Source organism: Nothobranchius furzeri, chromosome 2 (genome assembly GCF_043380555.1).
Source record: "Nothobranchius furzeri strain GRZ-AD chromosome 2, NfurGRZ-RIMD1, whole genome shotgun sequence".
Taxonomy (NCBI): Eukaryota; Metazoa; Chordata; class Actinopteri; order Cyprinodontiformes; family Nothobranchiidae; genus Nothobranchius; species Nothobranchius furzeri.
Genome location: NC_091742.1, coordinates 75,434,713 through 75,447,141, shown reverse-complemented (window position 1 = coordinate 75,447,141; position 12,429 = coordinate 75,434,713). Strand labels below are relative to the sequence as shown.

Below are 12,429 nucleotides of genomic sequence, written 5' to 3'. Positions count from 1 at the left end.
AAGTTAATCTTTCATCCTTCAATCTCACCAAGTATCGTTTGATCTTCTCCCAAAGAACATGGAACTCTGTCAGCCCAAGCTTCCCACTGCCATCCGTCTGAGTAATAGAGCTCAGGAACATTTCTGATATTACCTTTTACACCACTTGTGAAGAAGCTACTATTGCAAGAGGTCCTGAAGTGCCCAAAAAAAAAGATCCTAGAAGATTAACCAGGTCTGGTTTCTAAAAGCGTTTAGCTGATAGTTCAACCACGTCTCAAGGATACGTCCATGAGGTTTATCATGCTGCGACAAGACTCTTTACTGAAGCCGTCCGTCTTCAGGTCCTTATCTGGTGACACAAATAAAGAATTGAAGTAATCCTGCAGCCTCATTACAGAAACACACGCAGAACCTAACAGAACTCCCCGTTACGGACGTTTGCCGATGATCCTGTTCAGTATAGTCTGCAGCTCTTTGAGGCTGATCTCCATGTCCTGTTGGGACAGAGACAAGTTAAAGCCCGTGATTCTGAGAGAATGTTGTCCTCCTGTACATCAGAGTGTGAGCTCACTGCTCCGGCTAGCTGTCTAAAGAGATTCTTGAAGGCTGCGTCGATCTGACTCTCATCCAGTTTTTCCTGAAACACAATTATGTTTTTTTTTTAAATCCATATGTTATCAAGGTGGTTTGAAATTCAAAGCATCAATCGTCAGTTTTCTCTCACCTCTGGTGGAAGATTTGCAGCAATATTGTCATCAAGCACCCTGAAAGAAAGCACACTCATTTTCAGCTGGAACAGCACTAGACCTGTAAGCACAATAAGCTTTAAATCCAAACGTGTGTCAAATCCCAGGTTCTCCCTCAGCAAACTTAATCCCATTTGCAGATGGCACCATGGTGATCAGCGGTGGCAAATCCTTTGTAGTGGTGTGCCCATCACCTGACTTTAAAGGTAAGTTAGAGTGAACCTTTGTGGATAATAGTAGAAGGGAAGGTGAATCCCATTCCACCCGTAAACCAAGTAGAAGACGTGGGTGGCATGAAATCCCTGGGCATCTAAATAATCTCACCTGGGCGTGCTGAAGCACCTAGATGGATACGAGTACCTTATTAATCATCTGAAGTAAATTAATTGGCAAGGTTCAACAGCAAGTTCTTGAGCAAACTAAAACTCAATATCTCACTGGGATGGGACAGTCACCCACGGCTATCCACCAGATGCGTAAGCGGCGTGTAATGTAATAAACGAGTTTACCCTGTGACCTTAACAGCGCGTTCCCTTCAACCCGAAGCGTTTCAGATGCGCATCTGCAGCAAAACAATTCCACCACAGAATTTCAAGGTCGCGTGGGATTTCAGCTGTTCAAACAACAGCAAGCAAGGAGAAAGACAGCAGCATGTGTTCAAAAGGTTTGTGGTTTATTCTGATTTTTTTACCTTGGCTTGGGAGGTTTACCAGGAAATCACAGATCTGCAAGATTCTTTTACTTGGAAAGTTGACAGACCTTTCACAACGCTCCCATGTTTGACTTCCTGTCTGGCCCTATCTGAACTGCTGAGCTTGATGCGTTCTGGTAAAAAAATAAATGAATAAATAAAAAGACCCAATCGTGTTGCAGCGCTCCGCTAAACATACAACGCTTCTGGGGCAAAAACGAGCTGCACCGCGTTCGGTGGACATACACACATAGCCTAGAACGGCAGCCATTAGCTGCTATTACACTTCAAGGACGTTACACAGTGTTTACGCATCTGGTGGAAAGTTGGGCTAACAGCAGACTAATTTAGCAAACACAAGTTTCAAGAAATGTATTGAAATGTTTACAGGGCTTCACTCTTGTACTGCACAACGTTTCCTCAGAATGAACTCAAAAGGTTCTAAATACAGTTTCTATGGGTGTAAAATAGTGAACAACTAGAGACAGCCGTGGAAGGGGCTGATAAAGTTTAAAGCAAATTTATGGTAAATGACAGAGATTGTGTTTAAAGTAAAGACCGAGTTCACTTGTTTTCTTTAACACATTAGCAGGGGTCTCAAGTATAGGTTGATCTCTGCTCTGCAACACTGATGTTCTATCTCTACAAATAACCAGCCTGGAAGAGGTTTATGTATTTAGCAGACGCTTTTGTCCAAAGCGACTTACAAGTGATAATCGGCAAATTGCCCTTGAGGCTAACAACAACAATAACAATAACAACTTGACATCAGTCATGGAGAGGAGGGAACAGGAGTGGACAGTAGAGAGGGTGGACGGGTGCAGGGAGGGTGCTAGTTTAGAAGATGCTCTCTGAAGAGCAGGGTCTTCAAGAGTTTCTTGAAAGTCGAAAAGGAATCCCCTGTTCTCTTGGTGCTTGGTAAGTCATTCCACATTTGTGGAATGATGCATGAGAAGAGTCTGGATTGTCCTGAGCGTGGTGTAGGCACTTCTAGCTGACGATCCTGTGATGACCGGAGCGGCCGGGCCGAGACGTAAGCCTTTGCAAGAGGATTCAGGTAGATGGGAGCCGTACCGTCTCGGACTTTGTATGCTAGTGTTAGCAATTTGAATTTGATGTGTGCTGCTAGCGGTAGCCAGTGGAGCTCAATGAACAGAGGGGTGACGTGTGCTCTTTTAGGCTGATTGAAGACCAGACGCACCGCTGCGTTCTGAACCATTTGAAGAGGTTTCACAGTACAGCCTGGAAGACCAGTTAGAAGGGCATTGCAGTAATCGAGGTGGGAGATGACAGTAGATTGCACCAGGAGCTGGGTGGCATGTTGTGTTAGGTATGGTCTGATCTTTCATATGTTATACAGCGCAAAGCGGCATGAACGAGCAACAGAGGTAACATGATCTTTAAAGGTCAGGTGTTCATCAATCACAACACTCAGATTTCGAACTGCCTTTGAAGGAGCCAGAGATAGGAAGCCATTTTGGATTGAGATATTGTGCTGTATGGATGGTTTTGCTGGGATGACAAGTAGTTCAGTTTTAGAGAGGGTGAGTTGGAGATGGTGGGATTTCATCCATTTTCATCCAGTTTTGCTGTGTGGTGGCGTTGCTAATGCCAACGTTAGCTTCTATTTGCCAAAACGTGCTCTGCTCTCTCCAGGGACCTCATGTATCTACCGTACTTATGAACAGATCTGTGCGTGTATCGTGCGTAGGAACTATTTTACGCATTGTGTGGTATTCATCATTTTGTACATGTACGAGGAAACATTCCTAAATATAAGAAAACTTCAGACCAATGCGTAGAACCATCAACTATTGGTAAAACAGAGGAACCGTAACTCCAAAGGTCTCAGTCGTCCACACATGTTCCTCATCCATACATTATTTTACCCATGAACTAAATATTTCGGTGGAAAAACAGCTGAGTCACATAACTGGTGCTGAAACACCTGACAAGGATCTGACATTGTAGAAAGGCTGTCGTTTGTTGTAATCAATTTTTTCTTCCCATTTTTATTAAATTTTTTTATCTTTTTAATTATTTTTAATTTAATTTTATAATATTATATTTTTGTCCTCTAAAGATGCCTCGTGATTTTGCTCGAGATGCAGTAGATGGAAAAAACGTTTCTATATTATTATAAAGGACCAGTCAGGGCTCCTCTACGGAGTAAACGGGTTTCCGTGAGCGCGCTGACAGGAGATCCGTCTGGAGCTGTGCTGTGATTTGGGACTCATTGTGGAGCGACAGATCATTACAAATAATTCATATTCTACTTTATAACTACGAGAACCCCAGAACCTCCTCTGCTCCTCGATCACACACGCGTTGCCAAGGTAACCAGACTGAGTGACAGCTTTGAAGAAGCTGCACTCAGACATTTCCAAATAAAACGAACACCACCCAGAATGACTCGTTAAATGTAAAATATAAATGACAACCCGTTACTCAACGATTTATCAGATTTAAGTTTTTTTTTATTCCCGACAGGAACCTCTCCTCTCTCCCGACTGCATTTATAACCTCTCCTACTCATTTGGTTCTTCTGCACTTCGACAGCCAGTGTCTCGATCTCGCAAGTTTCCCCTTTTTTCCCGAGTAGAACGTAGGGAATTCCCTCACGTGCCGAGGACGTAGCATGACCAAATATGGTTAAACAAGGGCGTTCCTGTATGTCAATGACTGAGAACGGACACAAGCACCTGGGTACGCACAGGTGGGATTTATCAGACAAGTGCGGAGGAAAACACGTATGAGAGGCCATCACGTGTTTAATACATCAGGATTTTGACCGTTTGTACGAACATTCTAAATTCCATTCATAGGAAGGAATTTAGGAATGTCTAGACAAACATTTGACACAAGAGACCCCTGCACACTAAACCAACAACAGCCTTCCCCGTCCACAGTCCAAGATGGGCGAGTCCATAAATGCCAATTTGACAATGTAATGTGAAACTGTCAGGTTCATCCAATTCTAAAATCTGAAGTAAAAAAACTGGTTCTCAGTGAACTTGGCCTTTAGGTTTTATGGCCCACATAATCCAGCCATAGAAACCTGTATCAATGAAATGCAACGAGATGCAATTCCAAAGAAAACATGCCTCTTTTATGATAATTGTACCACCAACAGTCTCAGCCCAGTAAAATACTGGTATTAACCCTCATATCAGCTTCTAATCGAGGTTTACTTCAGTCCTGTTGCAATTATTCTCTGAATACCCTTTAGTTTGAGAGCTGCATGACTACGAACCAAAAGAATATCAGACAGGTGCTGAAAGTTGAACCAATACACTAATGAGAGTCTGTATTCTGAAAGATTATAAAATACCAACATGTACTGCTGAAGATTCAACCCACTTGCTCTCCTATTGAAAGTCATGAAAACAGTACCAACCATGCTACAGGGAGTCCAAGTCTCCTCCCCTTCCGGTCGGCTCATGGGTCCCAAGAAGAATGAAAAAATAAATGCAAGTCAACGGGTCTAAAAACGCTATTTTCTAATCCGCTTTGCCTCACGCCCTGGATCACACATACGTTGTGCTGCAATTTAAATGAAAACTAATGACGGGTGTTTCGACCACGCCAGTCACGTACTTTGAGATTTATCAGCTTGTCGAAGTTCATCATTCACACAACTACAAACCAGGTATCGGTACGTCGCATATGTGACGTCACCACATAATCTCTTCTGCCCTAGCGTAGCTGCTATTTACACCATGGCCAGATTTATGGTGTTTTTTTTCCTTCTGAAGGAAGTATTTGAAGTTCGCTAAACTTACAGCCTTTGCTCTCCGTTTTCCTCGTGTCTCGTTCGATGACGTCACATTTGTGAAGCGCATTTGTAGTCCTGGACTCACTTTCACACAAAACCTAAAATAATGTTTCCCCCTGTTCGAAAATAAGCGCGTTCTTGGTATCAAAAGTGTCTCTAAAATTCACAGACATCACGTGTGAAATCCATGGCACAAAACAAGCGGAATTAGAAAATAGCGTTTTTCAGTCCCGTTGACTTGCATTCATTTTTTCGTTCTTCTGGGTACCCACGGGCGTGAATTAGGCTCCCTATATAGTGAGAAAACAAAATCGCACATCTCAAGTAGCTTTTACCCTCCTAAAACTGGTTAATAAATAAAATATGTCTCGTCAAAAGTGCACCGTATTGATCTAACACAGGGGTATCCAAACAAGACAAGAGCCTAAATCATCAAGTGAACAATCCTCACGGGCTACAAAAATGTGATTTTGTCATTTTAGAAGTGCAAAACTGATTATATGGCGATTCTCCCCCAAAGTCTACTATGCAAAATAGGTCCCAGGTATAAATCTGTACATCAAATTTTTAGAAAGTACCCATCTACACAAACATCTAAAAGGGACTAAATTCATTCTAGAAATGCAATTGGGGGCCACGCAAAATCACTCCAAGGGCAGCGAAGGGCCCTAGGCTCAGGATATTGATCCCAGTTGCTATGCAGACTTCTCACCTTGCTGTAGCACAAAAATCACAAGCAAAGCTCATCTCTACTCAGACCTCCTCTGCATGCTCTTACAGCACTCACTCTGAGGTTGCAGGCTTTTCGGAGAACACCCTGAGGACAAAGTCGCCGTCTTTGTGGGGCTCAAACGTGGAGGGGACAACGATGTACTCCCCGACGGGCAGCTTCAGCCGTGAGCTGACCTCCCTCAGGTTGATGAACTGCTCGGAACGAGCACTGGAGCCGTGAGTGAGGAAAAAGTCTTTCTTCAGGTGGACCCCTGTTTGCCCCAAGAACTGAGAAGGAAGTTTGAAGAAATAATTCTCCAGAGCACTTCAGACAGATATTCCATGAACACATGCAAACATCTGGATTAGTTCAAATTTACTTTATAAAAGAAGAACTCATACCTCATTTGGGACCTGCAAAAAAAAAACAACAGAAGAGAAAATTGTAACTGCAGAAATTAGTGTGAGCATCTCTGAGGGTTCTTAAGAGTCACTGCTGACCTCATACAAAGCAAACCCAATGGTCTCCATGTCTTCGCCCTCCCGTCGCTTCTTCCTGCGGTCCTTTTGCATGAGTGCAACCAAGAAGCTGCAGTCTCGCTTGCCAGGCGTGTCCGGGTTCTGCAGGTTGATCTTAAACTGAGGATTCAGCCAAAACGAAGCTGCAGGCAAAGTGAATGTGATGACGAGAGGGGCTTTCCAACAGCAGCCTACTTAAGGAGTGGATTACTAATTTAATCTATGCACTTGCAGTGGTCTCTAGCTAAACTCGCCGAGACGTGCTCTGCTGTTTCCCGGACGCTAAGCCAACAACAGCCTTCCTCATCATGAGTCAAGATGGGCGAGTCCATGAATGTTACGCGACAGTGTGACGTAGATCTGTCTAATCCTAGAGTTTCACCGTCTATTTTCTATGAGAGGCTGATGCTGGAGATAGGTGTAGGAGACTATTTTCATGTTCAGCCTGCATGAAACACTCAAAGACTGATTTAAAAATGTGTTTTTAGTGACCCACGCCTTTTAAGTAAAATAAAATGACGATGTAGTGCATTTCAGGCTAGGCTGAACACCATGGCACTTTAGCCTAAAGACATACGTTAACCTAAAATGGGAAAAGAACATTTAGATGCCCTTTGACTTGGTTTATCTCCATTCTTTATTCAGATCCATCATCACCTGGGTAATTACGGCAGCCTCCAGCAGTGCTGCCTCGCCTCCACTCCCCCTGAAAGAGCGATGTAGACCATTTCTTTATCTGGGTGTTCTGCAGGGCGTCTGCGGTCAGATTACAGATCTCCAGACGACTGAACTCTCGCAGGAATTCGTTGAAGGCCATCCTGACAGATGGAAGAGTGGGTTAGACTCCCAAGTCTTGGTTTTATTCTGGATCATCAGATTTCTAAAGGTTTGCTACGAGGTGTTGGGAGGGTTTGGAGACTTACCAGAATTCTCCGTCTTCACTGCGGTTTTGCAGCCGACTTCTGGTGGAGCTGTCCACACTGTCCCACTCTCTGGAGCTAAAACGTTCACAAGGACATCAGACAACAGACGTTTCACCAAAGGATGCTTAAAAACCCATTCCTACATAAGTAAACCATCAGAATTCACACTGATGTGAGTTCCTATTTGGGTTTCAGGTGCATTTCTGTTCAATCGTTCCAAATATAAGTTCTTAAACCAGAGACTTCACACGTGGTGTCCCATCAACAACATGTAAACAGATGCAAGGAAAACATCTGAAGTGTGTAAGCTGATCTGGTTCAGCAGTACCAGAGGGACCATCTGTTATCCTCTTATGTCAAACAGAATTGCGTCCATATCTGGACTTTCTTTTATCACATCAGGAGCTAAATCCAGTTTTTCTTTGAAACTCTCTTGGAATAATGTCCCTGAATATGAATGCATTTAATTAAGATTTATTAATAATCTTAATTAGTTATGATGGATATTTTGACCCACTAAAATAACTGTTGCCTTCAGGAGGGCGTTTATGTATACGTTTGCAGACATCCATAAATATCACAGGAGAATCTTACTTATCACTCCAGGACCCGGTCCATTCCACCTCCCCCCATGGGTTCCTGACCCGGATCAGCTTTGTAGGAGTTCCTCTGTAAACCACCTGCAGGTTACACACACACACACACGCGTGCGCACACAAACACACACACACACACACACACACTTACTATTAGTTTTTTGCACGTATGGCGAGCAGATTTCTGCAGTAAAGTTGGTGGAATATATGAATGAATGGAACTAAACTGGAAACCAACTCGAAGTGTGCGTCAGAGTCACCTGACGGTAATAACATTGGCACGAGCCACCTAGAGTACTTAAGACTGTCCGTTCAGATGTGGGGGGATGCAGAGGTGTGTTTCTGTGTAAAGGGTAACCTGTTCTAAATAAAAACCTACAAATAACAGTTTATATCCTACAGGACTGATGAGCTAACGGCTAGTAAAAGTGCAGCTAAAACCAAAGCTAACTGAGGCCATATGCTAATGTTTGATGATAAGTAAACTTTTCTTGAGCGACATCCTTCAATCCCAAACATGTTGGACAAAATATTCGTGCAGGTTTAATTTAGACGTTCTGTGGGCCTGACCCGAGTGCTCCACCAGTCACAATCCTTCATAACCAGAGGGTTTGTCATGCTTGAGATTGTCGTTTTTGAATTTCGTTGGATATTTGATGTGTCGATCAACAATGACAGGCAAGGCTTCTGAGCACAGGCGCCACCAGTCCCTCTGATCACCACCCACAGGCAAGGGGGGTTAAGTGTCTTGCCCAACGGCAGCATTCATGAAGCCGGGATTAAACCTGCAGCCTTCTGATTACTGGACAACCCACCCTACCTCCTCAGCTACTGCAGCGATTGATCTAACATGGCAGCCGTCAAAATATTTTTGGACTTTCATCCGACACATTTACCTTATTGACCGGAATACAAGACAAGGTTTTTTCATTGAAAATAAATTTAAAACGTGGGGTCGTCTTATTATCGGGGTCTAACCTTTACACACACGTAACAGCAGAGGGCACCAGGCTGTGTGTTCTCAACAGGGGAAAAAATGGAGAGGAGCGGTCAGGAGCAGAGGACCGAAAGTGGGGCAAGTTAACAAACTATGAGGCAGAATGCTAATTTTAAGATGACGGTGGTCAATTCAGCAGAGGCGTCAAACATTACATGCATGAATGAACTGGACTGCAGTGAGGACGGCGTTCTGGGAGGAGTCGGCAGGTATGGTGATCTGATGGTACACCAGGACCGCAGCAGCATGAGTGAGTTCAGCGAGGCAGAGGGCGTCTGAATAAAAGCCCCATTTGACTTTTGATTTCACATGTCAGCAACGTTCTGATAGTTTGCATTAAAATAGTATTTTTACTCAGTATTTGTTCTCACATTTACAATAAAAAAAACTTTATTTAAAAAGCTAATTTTTTTTTTGTCTTTTCCTGAAGATTAAGCTTTTAGGAGGGTTGTCTTATAATCAGGGTCGTCCTACATTCGGGACAATACGGTAATGTTCTTATTTTTGCTGGAGATACGTGTGCTAAACCGTTCCACTAGTTAACTGGGCTTAAACCAGTAGAAACTAGTTTAAACTGGCAGAACAACCTCATTCTCCACTTTTGTCCTCCATTCAATACTCCCGTAATTCACTCTACTGGCGGACCCACGTGCAAAGTATCAATAATACGCCGGGCTGTGAACACAAGACTCATCGTGGACCGACCACTTGGAGTACTTTAATAATAATAATAAAACAATCGACTTTTGTTCCGTCGGTGATGTGATGCACCAAAGGGTGAGTTAGACATCGTTATGGATCTCTACTCTGCCGACAGTTATGGTTAGATTGCCATATTTCATGGATCCTAGCTGTTATGAATATGAACTGTGTTGCAAAAATGACTTGTGTGTGGTTGTTCGTAAGCTTTGTAAGACTAATTTACATGAAATAGAAAACATCACTCATAAAAAACGACCAGCAAAGAGTTTGCTATAGCCGAAGGACGATGAAGTCATCCAAAATAATAGAAACTTGTATTGGGCAGCTGGTATACACAGTCTTAGAGGTTGTTCGCTGTGTGACTTTAGCTGTACTTTTACGATAACCTTTCTAAAAACGGTTTAGGTTGAACCCACTTCCTTGTGTGTCACGGCTCACCTCGTCCACACCAGTCACAGAGTAGGCGTGTCCCTTGACCAGCTTCTTAAATGTGACGGCCTCCATGTCCGTTGTGCTGGTGATCTGTAGAAGACACATGGTAGACCAGTCTCATCAGCACAGCGACATTTCATTGTAGCAGCTATAAAATCATTAAGAATGACAGAAATGTTAATAAACATCGTCAGAGAAATTACTCTAAACTGTCCCTGCTAGACTGGTCCTTCAAACCCAAACAAGGGACACTGATTAGAGAAAATGTCCTTCACTGAGAGGTTCAGTGCTCCCAGTCTGCAAATAAACATTTTAATCGGTTCTGTTGGAGGTTTCCTCCGAGTTCCCATGGGTTCTCTACCAAATCAGTCCTAGTTTCCTTCTGGCTTGTTTTGCAAAGCAGCAGCAATCAAACGTTTAACATTTGATTACATTTATTTCAATTAGATATTGACTTTTATTAAGGAACATATTGATGGATGGGACTAATGCAGCAGTTCTTTAAAGACAACTTAGCAACATCCTTTAAAAGTTCATTTGTTCTGCAAAAGTATTCGTGTGGAAATAGCACCCGGCTGCAATCTGTGCTTTATCTTTGGTGATTTCTTTACATTATTTATTCTCTTATTTCCTCCATGACATGAACAGCTACCCACCACTGCATCTGGAAAACTGGCTTCTACCGTCTGAGTCAGTTTGTGATTTTGGCTCCGCCTGTTGGTGATTAATACAAAAGTCCACCCCTTACCTCTGTCAGTCCTATAAAGTGCAGGTATTAGGAAAGTCTAAGCACAGAGCACCAACTAATAAGGTGATGCATGAGGCCCTGGCTCTCCGGCCCGATGCTGAAACAAACTCCAGCTGAGCGACTGATTCTAATCATTTAACTAGATAAAACCCTCGTGATGAAGCGATTAGAAGCTTCGGTTAAACCACGTGAGTGAGCGCGGCTGAGTGATCATGTGTTTCTGACATGATTGCAATCCTTTCTGTAAGGAGAAAATTTGAGATTAACTACTTTTTTCCACTAAATCAAATATATGGAAGGCAAAAAGATAAACTAAAGTCTAACATGATTAGTGTAACACTAATGGCGTAAGATGAGTCCTGATCCTCTTCTTTCTCATATTAAACAAACCTGTCGGGCAACACAATCACATGATCCTTATTAGAAGTGTATGATCTTAGTGGGAGTAGACAGATGAACGACTGACGTCAATGGAGCAGCCGAGCAGCGATCCTCTCTCCACGGCTCTGCGAATGATGCTGTGGAGGTCTGACGGAGCCTTTTGCAGGTCGTACATCTCCGTCACGCCGCCTGTGAAGTCCTCAAAGCCCTCTGATGTGCTGCCACCTGACAGAGCCTCGTAGCAGCCGTTCAGTCTGGGACACAGAACTGATATGGTTACGAGAAGCTAAACTTTAAATATTAAACCGTCAGAACGAACACACACACACGCACGCACACACACACTCACACGAGTCAGCACATGTTTTATAACATAGCATCCCACTTTTACTACTCAGCTGGTAAAGCTCTTAACTTGACACGCAAACGTGTGTGTGTGTGTGTGTGTGTGTGTGTGTGTGTGTGTGTGTGTGTGTGTGTGTGTGTGTGTGTGTGTGTGTGTGTGTGTGTGTGTGTGTGTGTGTGTGTGTGTGTGAACAATGTAGCGCTTCATTAGAACAGCTGTGCACTCCAGCAGCTGTGAGCTTAAGCTCAGACCTTGAAGTACGTCCTGTTCTGTACATGAAGTTCCTTCGTTTAAACTAGAATTCCTCAATAATAAAACAATCTGAAAACTGTTTAGAGAAACCAAGTGTTGGACGGATGTTTGGTGCTCTGTGATGTTAAACAACCACAGGGTGGTGCTCTATACCAGCCACGTCCTGGGACGTAATTTTGGGGGGGGACGGGTGGGACATGTCCCCCCCACTTTTTCAAAAGGCAGTTTTGGTCCCCTGCACTTTTTTCCGTCCAAAAACAGTAGCTGCGTTTTCATGTGCCTAATTTCCTCAATCCGATTGAAATCTTGGTTGATCGGAATTTCCGAATCTCTGTTCACATGGACACGAACTGAAATGATCCGATCATGCCGTGCGTACATATGCACCAAGCATTTAATCCCATTAAATAGGTTGAGCATGCGCAGAGTTGCCTTTCACGAAAGAAAAATTGTAAACAAACGCCATGAAACGAAAAGAAAAATGTAAAAACAGAAATAACTATTCTTCCTGCTTTCCTGATCCATTTATTCAATTTAATATTTTTATTTAGCTCATAGAAGTTACGTTTTCTTCAGTGAATAACTGCAGATATATGCTTTGCTGCATTTTATTGTTGATTAAAATAAG

The 12,429-nt window shown here is 43.1% G+C and overlaps 1 protein-coding gene across 1 annotated transcript in view; it reads right to left on the bottom strand.

Moving 5' to 3' along the window:
• The window catches only part of capn1 (calpain 1), a 41,779-nt gene that overhangs the window by 1,877 nt on the left and 27,473 nt on the right, over window positions 1-12,429 (bottom strand). Inside the window, exons 5-17 of the mRNA XM_054747475.2 lie at window positions 11,289-11,457; window positions 10,081-10,164; window positions 7,942-8,027; window positions 7,348-7,422; window positions 7,082-7,242; window positions 6,407-6,567; window positions 6,308-6,319; window positions 5,982-6,193; window positions 707-746; window positions 554-619; window positions 419-476; window positions 267-331; window positions 29-97 (exon numbers count right to left, since the gene is read on the bottom strand). Of these exons, the coding sequence (XP_054603450.1) occupies window positions 29-97; window positions 267-331; window positions 419-476; window positions 554-619; window positions 707-746; window positions 5,982-6,193; window positions 6,308-6,319; window positions 6,407-6,567; window positions 7,082-7,242; window positions 7,348-7,422; window positions 7,942-8,027; window positions 10,081-10,164; window positions 11,289-11,457 (1,258 nt within the window). The remainder of the gene's footprint in view (window positions 1-28; window positions 98-266; window positions 332-418; window positions 477-553; window positions 620-706; window positions 747-5,981; window positions 6,194-6,307; window positions 6,320-6,406; window positions 6,568-7,081; window positions 7,243-7,347; window positions 7,423-7,941; window positions 8,028-10,080; window positions 10,165-11,288; window positions 11,458-12,429) is intronic.